This window comes from Myxocyprinus asiaticus, chromosome 26, assembly GCF_019703515.2.
Source record: "Myxocyprinus asiaticus isolate MX2 ecotype Aquarium Trade chromosome 26, UBuf_Myxa_2, whole genome shotgun sequence".
Classification (NCBI taxonomy): Eukaryota; Metazoa; Chordata; class Actinopteri; order Cypriniformes; family Catostomidae; genus Myxocyprinus; species Myxocyprinus asiaticus.
In genome coordinates, this window is record NC_059369.1 from 43,749,933 (window position 1) to 43,765,015 (window position 15,083).

Genomic DNA, 15,083 nt, shown 5'->3' on the forward strand with positions numbered 1-15,083 from the left:
GAGTGAGTGAGTGAGTGAGTGAGTGAGTGAATGAATCCATGTGTGAGAGTGAGTGAATGAATGAGTGAGTGAACGAATGAATGCATGAGGGTGAGTGAGTGAGAGAATCCATGTGTGAGAGTGAGTGAATGAATGAGTGAATGAATGCATGCATGCATGAGGGTGAGTGAGTGATGAATGAATCCATGCATGAGAGTGAGTGAGTGAGTGAATGAATGAATGAATGAATGAATGCATGATTTTATCTACTATTCTACAAAGCATAACAAAGTCAAAATTCATCAAGGGTCTTAAATATGTCTCCATCTCAGAAACAAAGTATATGAGTGTTTCTTCAACTACAGGAAATGTCATGTACTGGGTTGTTTTTTATGTATTTATTTATATTTTGTTGTTTGAAGATCTCATTAAAACTGAATCGTAAACTTATTTTCGGTATTTTTCAAATTATTTTTACAGTATGTACAGATTTGACTGTTTTAGCCTTGTCCCAGACCTAGACTTTCAATATTAAACTATGCAAATCCATTAAAACATACAAATTATGAAATATGTATTATGTATTATTACATGTTTAAAACTGTGAAAATTTAAGCAAAGAGTGAAATAAACAAACCATTTCAATATTTATTGTGGGGAAATTATTTATATTATTATTATTATTTTTTTTATTTTTTTTTATTAGGACTGAGAGTTGTGGAACCATTTCTACCACATCAAACAATTGTGCCCCTAATAAAGTTGTTTCAAAAGTTAGTGCACACTCAGAATAATTTTGTACCTTATTTTTAAGATTTACGCATTTCAATTTCACAACAAAATTCCATAAAAATTATTATTATTATTATTATTATTATTACAAAATTAAATTAATAAAACATGTTTGTTTTTTTTTTTTTATTGTTTGTTTTTTTTTTACATTTTATTAGCTATGAAATTAGCCTCAGCAAGACAAAGGAGTCAGAAATGTGTATTAAAAACATCCATCAGCATCATTTCCAGCATAGAATTCTACTAAACACAATACAGAATATGAGATGTTCTGGAAGTGACACTGTGGTGGGAATTTTCACGACTTTCAGAAAAAAAATATGACATACTGTAAATTTCCCGTGATACATTAGTCCAACTAACAAAGTCCATAAAACTAAATGAACTAGTGGGAGTGTTTTACTCTCTAGAAATTCACAGGACTGAAAGTGCCCGAAGTTGAAGAAACACCCTTAAAAGTTCACCCTGTTCACTAATCACATGATTCATTTTAGTTCTTAATGTGTATCTGGCAGTGCAGCTGTACCACCACATGTTTGTAATAGTGTTAGTGCTCATACTGGAACAAGACTGAGGAATCCACTTGCATCCAAAACTATCACTAACACAACATATGTACAGTCCAGTAAGACAAAATTAATGTACATACAACTTAAAGTGTGTGTGTGTGTGTGTGTGTGTGTGTGTGTGTGTTTGTGTGTGTGTGTGTGTGTGTGTGTGTGTGTGTGTGTTAATGGAGGCTGTTGACTACATGCTCTAGTTCTCTTCTCTCCTCCACCTCCTCTTTCTGTCTCTCCGTCTCTCTCTCTCATTCTCTCGTTCTCTGGAGAACAGAAGAACTTGCAAACACACAGCTGGGACTGCAGCTAATCCTGCCAGTCCTGTTAAGTAGCTCAGGTGAGACTGTGATGAGGTTGGCCATGGGTTGTGTCAGAGTTTCAGTTCTGAATTTCAGAATGTTTTAGTATTTGTTGTGTCCATGCTTTTGCTTAAATTACAGCATACAACTGAACAAAACCTGTTGGCTCATGTTCTCCAACATGATTTGAGAATGTTCCAAAGAGCATCTTATGTGCTTTAAAGGAAGCAAAGAAATCTGATCATCTATACACAGTTTGACTATCCACAAATTTGTTTTTCTTACTTTGACCGCAGAATCCTAAATGGTATCACTTTACAATAAGGTTCTACTTGTTAACATTAGTAAATGCATAACGTATCATTAACTAATAATGAACAATATATACATTTTACAGCATTTATTAATCTTGGTTAATGTTAATTTGTTTACAAATACAATTGTTTATTGTTAGATGTTAATGCAACATAACCATAAAAAATATTAACATCCAGTGTACAACCTTTAATTTGACAAATCTATTAGTTTATGTTTAAATTAACATTAACCAAGATTAATAAGTGTTGTAAAAGCATTATCAATGTTAACTAATAAAGTTAAAAATTACAACCGTATTGTAAAGTGTTACATCTTAAATATACATTTTTACATCATATACATATATATATATATATTATATATTTGTATTATTATTATTATTATTATTTTATTATTACAAAAAAAAAAAAAAAAAAGGTCTTGAAATCCTAAAACTTTCTGTTTATTTACAGACTTAAATTAAATTTTGCATCCCAGATGTTCAGTATGGAATCTGACTTTTGAACAGCACTGTATGTTTATAAGCACAGTGATGCAACGATAACTTCTCATTTCCACAAGATCAGGTGATTCAGGACAAAAGTGTGGTGTCTCTGCTAAAGAAAGCTGTCTTTCTTCCGTCTACCAGATGAGCACATCTCCGGCCACAAGGCTCTACTAAAAACCACACACACACACACACACACACACACACACACACACACACACACACAGGTTTTATCTCTGCTCTGTAAAGACATCAGTGAATGACTTAAAAGTAGGCTGATGCATGACCTCACACAGACAACTGCACACACCACTGTGGCACAATTTGACAGGAAATCTGTGTGTGTTAGTTCTCTGAGCATCTCTGAGCATGTGCATGCACGTGCATTTGTGAGCATGTGCCTATGTGCAAATTATGTGTTTTCTATAATGTTGAAACAAACAATAAAGCATTTGACAGCATCAGAAATGAACTTTTGCTTGAAGGGGCAATATTTGCCCCATGAATGTGATATCAAGGAGCATTTTTCATCCTTACAAAAACTCTTTAATTCCGACAGTTATCAATTTTATAAATGACTCATTGTAATAATTGTTAACTGTATATGTGTGTGTGAGTACTGCCATCTACATTACAAATTGCCTTTTGAGGACAATAAAGACTGAAACTAAACTAAAAACCTATGAGGGAATATTTTTCTAAAATATACACAGACTGAATTCCTTTTGAATTCTTTAACATAAATTATCAGTCTGAATAAGTAGACCTCATACTTTATGTAAAACAGGCCTAAAAAATAATATTAAGTAGTATATCAGGATGTTTTAAATAAAACAGAAGAATTCATTACAGGACCTTTTTTTTCCCTTTATCTGCAAATTTTGAATTTCTGAGACATTATTGTCTATTTTGGAGGCACTATTTTCCTATGCCCCTGTTAATTTCAGACCCTGGTTTGACATAACCTATAACCTAATTAAAAACCTAATTTATAGTGATAAAAAGCAATTTTATCACAATTAAATAATTGTTTGTCTTGTTGTTAACCAGTAAAAAAATAAAAAAATACATTATATATGTGTGTGTGTGTGTGTGTGTGTGTGTGTGTAGATATTTTTAATGGGAAGCTAGACATAAATAGTGATTAGGAAAAGGATGTATACATTGTTCAAACATCCACAGCCTGGAAAGGTGCACCAAAATATGGAGAAAAAAAATTCTGCAAACAACTTGCATTTCCTTTTATTCCTCACACAAAGCTATTGTATGTTTTCAGAAGACTTGTAATATTGCGCAATAGTCAAATGGAACACTTCATGTGCATTTCTTAGAATATGTGTATGTTTGATTATTTATGTGTGCAACCAGCAGGAGCAGTCAGTAAAACTCATGAAAAACACTGTCAGTATATAAACGGATAACGAGCCTCATCTCAGCAGCGTGCCCTCTCTGCCCCCCTGTGCAAGCGGGAGATGGCGCAGTCCAACAGCTAAACACTGTACATGGTTAAACATCCCATAATTCTTTAGCAAATAAGCCACAGTGACAAAAAAACAGTCTTACAAAATAATTCAGGGTAGCTGCCACTTAGGAGCACAATGGTACTGCCCGATCTGAATTCCATTCACATCCCATTTCAGTCGTCTCAAATATCAGTGTAATGCCACAACGGTAAATTAAAGGTGATGTGTTTATATGGGGATTAGTTTTAAAATCAATATATATATATATATATATTGGGGCTGTCAACTGATAATCATTTTTAATCAAATTAACGACATGGTATGCTGATTAATTAACTGAATTAATATATATATATTGTTCATTTCAGATAACTTGTTCATTCATTAATTGTTGTGGCAAATGCAAGATTAAAGGAATGTTCCGGGTTCAGTACAAGTTAAGCCGTTTAAGGGTTTTAGGGTTTACATCAGAGTAACATCGTCATGGCAACAAAGCTGTAAAATTGGATTTTAATTTACACAGATGCGGTTAGTAAGTGATTTTACCAGACTAAAATCATGTTAACACACATATTGTTGATGCACACATATATGATTCTGGTGGAGAACTTTGTGGACTGGTGTAAATGGAACCACCTCCAGCTTAACACCAATAAAACCAAAGAGATGGTGGTTGATTTCAGGAGGGCAAAACCAGCACTGTCTCCTGTCAGTATTCATGGGGAGGACATTCAGATCGTTACCTCCTATAAAAATCTTGGAGTGCATTTGGACAATAAGTTGAGCTGGGCCACCAACACAGACATTGTATATAAAAAAGGCCAGAGCCGACTCTATTTTTTGAGGAGGCTAAGATCTTTTGGAGTTTGAGGGGGTAATGCTCCATTCCTTCTATGAGTCTGTGGTGGCAGTAATCGTTTATGCTGTTATGTGTTGTGGTAGCGGCATTAGGGCTGGTGACTTGAACAGACTGAACAAACTGATAAGAAAAGCCAGCTCTGTTTTAGGGATCAGTCTTGACCCCCTAGAGGTGGTGATGGAGAGAAGAATGCTGGCTAAGCTCTCAGCCATTATGTACAACACCTCTCACCCATTACACAGTATTGTTGATGCACAATAGAGCACATTTAGTAGGAGATTGATTCCTCCTCGATGTAAGAAAGAATGCTACTTTAGGTCCTTTATAGCTGCAGCAATTAGGATGTACAACAGTACACTGAACTGAACATATCAAGCACGATGTTTGAATTGTGTATATACTGTGTAAATTGTTATGAATTAATATATATATATATATATATATATATATATATATATATATATATATATATATATATATATGTTTTTTTTTATTTTTTTTAACCTTTTTAATATATTGGGATGTATGCATTGATTAGCACTATTATGAGCAGCAATGTTGTTGGTTATACAGTATATGGAATGATATTGTGTGTGTGTGTGTGTGTGTGTGTGTGTGTGTTGGGGGGGGGGGGGGCGTGTGTGTATGTGATGTGATTTACAAGCACTGTGATTTAAAAAAAAAAATTAACTGTCCGCCATGCTTAACATTTCTGCAAGTAAAATGTTTAAATTCTATTATTATTATTACAGCAGTATGATGATGGTGTTTGATTATTTATTCATTTAATATATATATATTATGTTTTTTTTTTTTGTTTTTTTTTTTTTTTTACTTATTTATTTATTTATTGTATTTTTTTTGGGGGGGGGGGTGACTTTTTTATTATTTATTATTATTTTATGTGGCATTTACTGTATTGCTATTGTTCTGTTTTGTGGTATCTATGTCTCTGCTGCTGTAACCTCAATTTCCGGGGATAAACAAAATAGTGTCATATATTCAGTACCGTTTCAGACCATTCTGGCACCCTAGGTGTGATCCCTATTTGCGCCTCCATTGGGGGGGGGGGGTGAGTTGAGGACTCCTCTTTGGCGCCCTCCCAGCAGGTGGTGCTCTAGGCGACCGCCTAGTTTGCCTATGCCTAGAATGGCCCTGTACATATTATTTATGTCTTGTGGCTATACTTTTGAAAAAGTTAGTATTTTTGCATTTAGAGATTGGCCCCTATTCACTTCCATTATAAGTGCCTCACTGTAACCCAGAGTTTATTTTTTTAAGATAAAGAGGAACGAGTCTAAATAATTTTTGTTCAATCAAAATTATACCGCAAATGCTGTCAACTGAGCTTAACCTTGTATTGAACCTGGAATATTCCTTTAAGACTATTTTATTTAATGGGTCAAAAATGATCCAAACATTGCAGGAGTCAATCATCTTTTGTTTCACACAGAAGAGAGACAATCTCATTGTTTTGGTTTGAAATTACTTGAGGGTAATTACATTTTTGGAAGAGCTGTCCCTTTAATAAATACCAGTGTGGATTATTCGTTGATATAAACGTTTTCATTTTCCACACCACAATAATACGGTCACACAGGGTTATGCTGTCAGCTGTGTGGTATTATCGGCGTCATCCAAAGAAAGGCTCTGGTCTAATTGAAAGGAATAGGGGATTCAAACTGACATGATGATGCTGGAATTGGTATGAAGCCAACATTGATTTTCATTTATTGCACTAATGACTCATTTTGATTTAGGCCGTTACTCTGACTCTCCTGAAGAGATGAGAGGAGATCTCCCTCGCCGAGGCCAGACGGGCCAAAAACATCAGCATTAACGTGATGAGCAGGGAGTGGATGGGGTTTGCTGATAATTGCCATGTATCACGGTGTGTTTATGAGAAGTTTTGTTGATCTGTGAAGAGCAGGGAGGTCGCACTCTTGTAAACGCTTCCACAGCTTCATGATTATTGCCAATATCAACGTCGTCATCGTTATCATCATCATAATCATTCTGAAGAGCTCATTAACAACCAAACACCTTCAGAATGGCAGGAACTTGTAAACGTGTAACTTCTGCGCCACCAAATCCAAAATTAACAGCTTTCAAATCTCAGGATATTTTTTCTTTTTCTTATTGAAGACTTTGTACACTATACTGAAAGTATTATTTTTTTTTAATCTGTAAAATCTGTCTAAAGAAACAAATGGATTTTTATGGAGTTTTCCACCCATCCTCTAAATCTCAATAAATAAATAAATGAATAAATATCCATATCCAGTAATCACAAACAATGTGAGTGGTCCGTTCTGACCAGCGCTGAAACAAGTAACAGATACCACATGACAATGATGTCTTTCCATGTGTCCGAATATGCATACTTGCCTTCTATATAGTATGCCAAAAGCAGTATGTCAGTTGAATACCATGTCCATATCCTCAGTATTCACAAAACAGTAGGTGTTTTTTATTTTTTATTTTTTATTTTTTATTTTTTTTTAATTAATGGCCGAAAAGTAAACTTTTCATCAAATGCATTACATCCTCAGACAGTATGTAAAATTGGACTCCAAATTCAGCCTGGATAATAATTTAAACCTGACTGAATCACATCGCTGAGAAACTAAGAGTAAAAAAAAATAGTGAAGATCAACAGATCCACTGGTAAGTACACTTAGAGTCTAAACACTTTCGTCTTACCTTTGTGTGAAGTTTTGACAGCTGCTTTTCATCCAGGTGAGTCTGTGTGTACACTCGCCTCTTGTAGCAAAACTGCCAAAAAAAAAAAAAAAAAAAAAAGAAAAACATACTGTGAATTCAACTCATTTCTCACTAAAACTATATTTGATTAAACTAAGACAGACTCTGTTACAGGTGTGAAATGCTCAACTCAGAATCACAACCCTCTAGCAACCAACCTTCTTTGATAGATTGTGAGCAGACTTATAAAGCAATGGCTTAAATGTGATTGGCTAGGAGTTACCTAGCTAATGTACAGCTGCTAGTCTTCCCGCTAGAACTACGCTGCGCTTACATATACTGTGTATCAAGGACTAAAAATGGTTCAAGGAACGAAAACCAATGAAATTTATTTTTTGCAGAACGTAACCGGAAACTGTAACAAAGTGATTTTCAATTGTTCCGGAATGAAAATGTTATTTTTAAATGCTGGTAACCGGTTATAACTGGCTAAATTTTCCCCAATAATTTTTCATGAAATTAAAGGCCAAAGGGTTTATCACAGTACACTTGTGCTTTGATCCTGAAGGAAACTACTGCATCACACATTTCTTTGTCTAATCGCCCATTATGGATGTCACTTTCTGTGAATGAAGACCTTTATAATAACTACATATACATGCACCATGGGCACCTGCAGGATTTCATCTGAGGGTACGCACAGAAATTTGCCTTGTACAACTTTATATATATGGGGGTCCAGTGGCATGCTCCCTCCCATGGGAGAATTATTTTGCATAAATAAAGCATTAAAATTCTGGTGACTTTGAGAGAAGCATTTCATTTTTTTTTTCTCGAGTATGAGTAGTGTTCATATAACTATTTATATAATTATTTTAACCGTTCAGAACAAATGGTGGGGGCCACAATGGTGATGTCTCATGGCTCGCTCCTTACAGGGATTGAACTAGCAACCTTTTGATTACAAGCCCTGATCTTTAGCCACTGTCACTATCAGCACTTTTAAAGATCAACGTTTGAAATCAAAGGTCAAATATGTAATTTATATGCCAATATGGCAAAAATAGAAAAAATAATGACTATTTCTAAACAGGTTTCCCACACACGTCTATCACCCCTTCTGGTGGAAACAGGCAGTCCTGCCACAAACTCACAATCAATCAACCAACGAATGGCTTACTGATAGTTGTATCTGCACATTAAACTGGGAGTTTAAGCATTATAATAGAAAAAAATTACACACTTCACCTTTAAATGCCAAGAGAACTGATTGTACTTTGCAAAAATCCCTCTTTTTGAGTTAAGAAGTGGGAAAGCTTTTCAACCAGGACAAAAACAGCAAAGTTTCAGACTTTCAAAACTCAGAGTATTGTTTTGCTGTCAAACTCAAACCCATTTGCAAAAGCCTCAGGAACAAATCAACAGCATTTGTGGCATAATGTTGATTACAAAAAATAAAAATAAAAAATAATAATAATAATAATAATTAAAAAAATAAAGAATTAATTGATAAAAAATAATAAAACAAAATACAAGAAAAAAATTAATACAAAATAGACGTGACTTATTTATAAAAATAAAGGCAAAAACTGCAGTTACAGTGAGGTACTTACAATGGAAGTGAATGGGGCCAATCCGTAAAAATTAAAATACTCACTGTTTCAAAAGAGAAGCAACAAGATGTAAACATTATACATGTTTACATGATTTTAATGTGATAAAATCAATTGCTGGGATTATAGGGTTTATCGGCAATACGTAGTCATGACAACAATGTTGTAAAATTGGATATGACTTTACACAGACAAGGTTGGTAAGTGATTTTATCAAACTACAATCTTGTAAACTTGTATAATGTTTAAATCTTATGACTATACTTTTGAACTTTTTGTACTTTTTAACTTTTATGGACTGGCCTCATTTACTTCCATTGTAAGGGACGTACAGTAACCATGATTTTTTATTTATTTTTTTATTTTTTATAAATGAGAGTTGAGGTTAAATTATTTCACAAAAAGCTGTCAATTGATCTTAACTTACATTGAACCCAGAACATTTATTTAAAGGCATACCAGCTTCCATGGATATTTGTATGTCAAAAACTGGCAATAAATAAATAAATAAATAATAATAATAATAATAATAATAATAATTAATGAAAAGGTTTATTGAGGAAGAACCTACAGTATATAAGGTTTTCAAAATCTATTTTGATTAAAAGAAAATGATGGATAAAACAAATTCCTCAAGGAATTAAACCAATCTAATAAATTAATCATCAGAGATAGTGGACTCTGTCATGAGGCACATAAAGGGGGATCTTCACCAGAAAACATGTTGAAATATCATCAACAAACAAACAAGTGAACACCTCTTACACACTCAAAACTCTCCACAGAAGCCGGCTGTTGTGGTATGATTCTCTTAGGCTGTAGACAGAACAAGTACAAGTGCATCGACACCAGAATCCTCAGCACTACCCAGAATTCCTGTCCTGCACCTCAGTGCCATCAAACCCAAAACAAGACGCCAACTACACCACCATTCTACAATATATAACAACTACACCACTACGAAACAACCAAACAGTAACTTCTGTCTGCAACTTCTTACTCTTCAATTGCCCAATGAAACACTGTACACAAAACCATGTGCCCGTGAAGAGGGCACCGCCTGGGGCTTCACCGCTCTTCTCCATTAAGATCTATCCATTCAGAACTCTTCTTTACTGTGTGCTGAATCTATCCACCCAATTTACCCCCTTCCATCCATCCATCTTTCAATCTATGAGTATATCTAACAGTACCATGCAGGCAGTTTTCAGAAGGGGAGTTGGATTTGTCAGGCCAGCATGTGGTGGATCTATAGATTTGCTGGTGTGTCGATGGACGTTCTGCTGTGTAGTGATGGTATGGGAACTCTTAGCCAGAAGTAATCAAAGCACAATGAACGACCGTGAACTGCTCACGTGCAGCAGTTGGTTTTAGGAAATGATGAAACACATACAGAAACACACACAAAAACAACACTCACACTCTCTCTCCTTTTGCCACCTCATACATGATGTAGATCACTCACGTTTGATTGTTTCACCTTTATTTGGGTGTTTTCTGCGAGTCTAGCCAATGCATGCATAGAGTTACACTTAAAGCTGAAGACATTTCTGAACCACAATAATCATTGTTTTCAAACAGATTCCAGAAAACCCACCCTGTTTTCCATTGGTTGTACTAACAGTCTCACCCCAAACTCTCACCATTTGATAATTTAATGTTGCCGATGAATGTTTTGATAAAAGAGCCACAATGTTACACTTTTATGTGAAATCAAAAACCAAAAGCAATCCAAATCAAAGCAAAGAACAAGACGTAACAAGGCAATCAGACTCTGAAATGGCCAGTTGATGGAAACAAAACTAATCAAGAGACCATTGAAACATTAGGGCTTTTCATACTGAGACTAATATGCTTAACAAGAGACGTGACACTAAGCAAGGGAAACAAAATAATTGACAAAGACTATCAGACAGGAAACTCTTAAAATAAAAGTCCAAGACCCAACAGACTCACATTTGACAATCATGGTTTACATGCACTTTGTTTATGGCTTTCTCTTCACTCCCATATACATGCGGCTCGGGTAAGTAAGCAGCATTTTCCACAGCAAGTTAATTTCCCCATGACGCTTGTGTAAATAACAAACATAGAATTTGAGGAAGACTTCGCTATTTTATTCTCTGTCACTTGGCTTTATTTCCAGATATTCCAGAGTCGATTCTGTGTTTTTTTTTTCCATAACTTTTCATTGTGACTTGAAGCGGAATTGCTCTGCGATAGTGGGGATTCCCTCTTAAGTCAAACTCAGGGATTCCCCCAGCGCAAATACGTGGATGTGAGGGACAGTAGTCGAGATTTTAAATTGCTGTGTATAAATGGGTATAGTTTATAGTGTATCTGTGTTGCCCTTTTCCCTCTGTATTTGTGGAAATGTTGAATTCTTTCCGCTGCGATGACTTGTTGATATGATGTATGGGTCCATCCTATGACGTTAGTTATCCGGTCTGGTCACACACAGCGCAATCTTCCAAAAAACCTGTAAGAATGCCGCTAATGCGTTTACATGGCCACATAAGCCACGTTCTCTTGGAGAAACCTGGGTGTGTTAAACCGCTTTCTCTTAATCCCTTAAACGGCGTAAGGAAAACAGCGTTCTCCTTTACATGACATTTCAGAATGCCGCTTTCTGCAAAAAACCTGGAATAAACTGTGTTCGTAAGTGCATGTAAACGTGGTCAGTGTTTACTGCTGATATATGTTATAGGGAATTTATTTTAAGATAAAAACTGAGTGTCAAACATATTTAGAGGCTAACATAGATGTGTCTTGGTGATGTTGAATTATAGCAAATGGGTTGAGACGTTCATGTTTGTCATAGTTTATGGGCATCTACAATAAGAGATATTCATAATAAATTCAGCACAGCTTAAAATGCAGCAACCAATTCTGAAATTGCCTCACTGCATAAAGGGCAATGATTTCTCCCTGTCATTTATCTGCTCAGAGCAGAAATATGGAGAAGCCATTTCTCAGAAGCTGTCTGGATCTCTCACTTCTCTGGAGGACCCAGAAGTCATAATTGGAATGATAAATCAGGTGAAATGATAATCATATTATTTCAGACCATAAAGACTGATTGAACAGGATGGTACAATGGAGATATACTTTGTGAATCTACCCAACAGTCAGACTTTTTACTGTATCCCAATCGATATTGCTCTCTTATGCAATCATCCAAAGGTATTTTGATCGATCAGATATTGCTATCCATCTTGAATGTGTCTTGGAGGGCATTTACATTTGTCTTTTGATGATCGGATAGATATATGAACAGAAAAAATGCATGAAGCGATTAAGTGTGAAAACCTTCATAAGAACTGGAACAGTACAGTACATGATAGAAAAGTGAAAGACGAACATGTATCATGGTGGGTGGAAGGTGGTAAAAGATCTGAACCAGTAACATTCTGAAAGGTTGTATGTTCAAACCCTAAGAGAGGTGATTTATGAACCACCGCCACTGTAACTTTGAGTGAGCCATTCACTTTTAATTGAGGGTGATTGTTCCTCTCATAACTAATGTCCTATATAACTAAGTAACTTACATTGTACACTACAATAATGAGAACAATTCAAATCTGATCATTTGACAGACATCGTGGTTTCAGCCATCTCAGTCTCATGACAACTTGTAAAATTTGTACGAGATGGTGAAATCGTCCTGGTTACTTTCATAACCTCCGTTCCCTGGTTGAGGGAACGAGAGGTTGTGTTGATGTAGTGACACTAGGGGTCACTCTTTGGAGCCCCAAACACCTCTGCTTTTTGAAAAAAAGGCCAATGGGAATTGGTGAGTGGAATTTGCATGCCACTCCCCCGGACATACGTGTATAAAAGGAGCTGGCTTGCAACCACTCATTCAGATTTTGTGCTGAGGAGCCGAGACAAGGTCCCGGTCATTTCAACGGGTAGTTCAGTGTTGTGGCAAGAGGGACACAATGTCTCGTTCCCTCCATCAGGGAATGGAGGTTACGAAAGTAACCAGGATGTTCCCTATCTGTCACTCACTCGACGTTGTGCCGAATAAGAGGTCGAACTCACCCTGAGACAAGCCGGCGGTCTCATCCGAGAGCCCGACCAGGGCAAGCAAGCGTGCTGAGGAATGGGAGGTCCGTGGGGGGTTACCCAGCGGAGGTGCTCCCATTGAAGTCCGCAAACCGCCCCCTGTGCTAACCGACGCGGCCTAATACCCGTAGGTAGGATGACCGAGGCAGGGAGCCGCTGGGGTGGCTTGCTTTCTTACGAAGTCAAGCTGCGACTGCAACGTTGCCATGGTCATGTTCTCGCAATGAGGACAAGACCCATCCACGAACGATGTCTCCACATGGGCAGCACCCGGACACGTAAGACAGTGATCGTGGCCATCAGAAGCGAAGAGATAACGACCGCAACCAGGAATAACACACAAACGGAAAGACATCTTTAAAAAGACGTTCCGTGTGTGCCGCTCTTTTGGAGTTGAAAATATATTCTTTTAGAATATACTCTTTTCTTTTGTTCCATTCTCTGCACTCCATGGGTGCAGAGGGGGAGAAGCCGCTGAAATGCGCCGTAAATCCAGCAGTTTGAGGTGAATGGTAGAGAGAAATTTAATTCAGTGCACTGAATGCAACCGCTCGGCTCCGAAGAGAAAATCTGAATGAGTGGTTGCAAGCCAGCTCCTTTTATACCTGTATGTCCGGGGAAGTGGCATGCAAATTCCACTCGCCAATTCCCATTGGCCTTTTTTCAAAAAGCAGAGGTGTTTGGGGCTCCCAAGAGTGACCCCTAGTGTCACTACATCGACACAATGTCGAGTGAGTGACAGATAGGGAACTTAAGATATTGTATGGCTTGGCTCATATGTAAAGGTAGGATTTTTATTCCCAGATACAGCAATCAACAAACAGAATTTTAAATTAATACAATATAGGCACCAAATGCCTCCTATCCAACACTTTTTTCAAAGAAGGGGAATGTCTGTGAACAAATTTGGTTACTCATTCCATATTTATTTATGCAATACAAATAACTGATATATGACAATAACCTGTAATACGCTTCCCTTGTCTTATTCCAAACCCCAATGCTTCTCTTTCTTCGCTGGTACACAAAAAGTTATTTTCCTATGAAAACATGGCTAGGTTTAGGTTTGGACTTTAAGGAATTGTGCAGATCAGGCAACAGCGCAAATTCCTGCTGAACGCAATTTAAATGCGCAATTCCATCTTGCGGGCCGATTCTGGGTGCTATTTAGGATGCAGCAGACCACCACGATCTAACACACCCTGTTGGGACTGTACAGCATCACTGTGATCCAGACACCCGATTCATCTCTTAGACAATAAACATGCCAAAAGTGCACTTGACTACACAGCGCATCTGGATATATGCTAGATTATAACACTCTTCTTCATCATTTGCTCATTATTTAATGAAATACTGCTGATACGATTGATAGAAAATGTAAACAAACATCTTTTGTAAATAAAATTCATTTTACCGACTGCTTTCATCTGACGGGATGTAAATTGCATCTATAATGAGACTAATTAAGGCATGTTTGCATGGAAAGTAATGACAATGGCTACACTTAAAGACTCAAGATGCAGCACAATTGCAGCACTGATTGCGCCTGTTTAAATTAGATTGCAGGTGGTTAATGAATAAGACGCAGTTTTTTGCGCTGAAATACCACAAGCAAAAGTGCTGCAACTGCTTAGTGAATTCACCTCTAAGAGTATAAGAGCAGGGGTGTGTTAGGTCACAGGAAGGCAGAAGACTCCTCACCTCCAGGTATGGTACAGGTGTGATGGCAGGTAGCGGGTAATCTTTCAGTGTTCGCTGCTCATCGAGGAACTTTCCGGCTTTGCCGTTGTATGCAGGCTGGAACAGTCCGTAATTCAGCACATCTTTCAGGCTCTGGTTGAGTGTGCAGAGGATCTGTTGTTTAGACAACCAGATGGGCGACTCGACATTAAACTTCATACATTTCTGCAGAATACAGAGAAACAGACATAGAAAGAGT

General features: G+C 36.8%; 1 protein-coding gene across 1 annotated transcript in view; it reads right to left on the reverse strand.

Moving 5' to 3' along the window:
• LOC127416675 (SH3 and multiple ankyrin repeat domains protein 3-like) overlaps nt 1–15,083 on the reverse strand; it is a 286,289-nt gene that overhangs the window by 223,066 nt on the left and 48,140 nt on the right. The window contains exons 2-3 of the mRNA XM_051656158.1: nt 14,846–15,049; nt 7,461–7,532 (exon numbers count right to left, since the gene is read on the reverse strand). Of these exons, the coding sequence (XP_051512118.1) occupies nt 7,461–7,532; nt 14,846–15,049 (276 nt within the window). The remainder of the gene's footprint in view (nt 1–7,460; nt 7,533–14,845; nt 15,050–15,083) is intronic.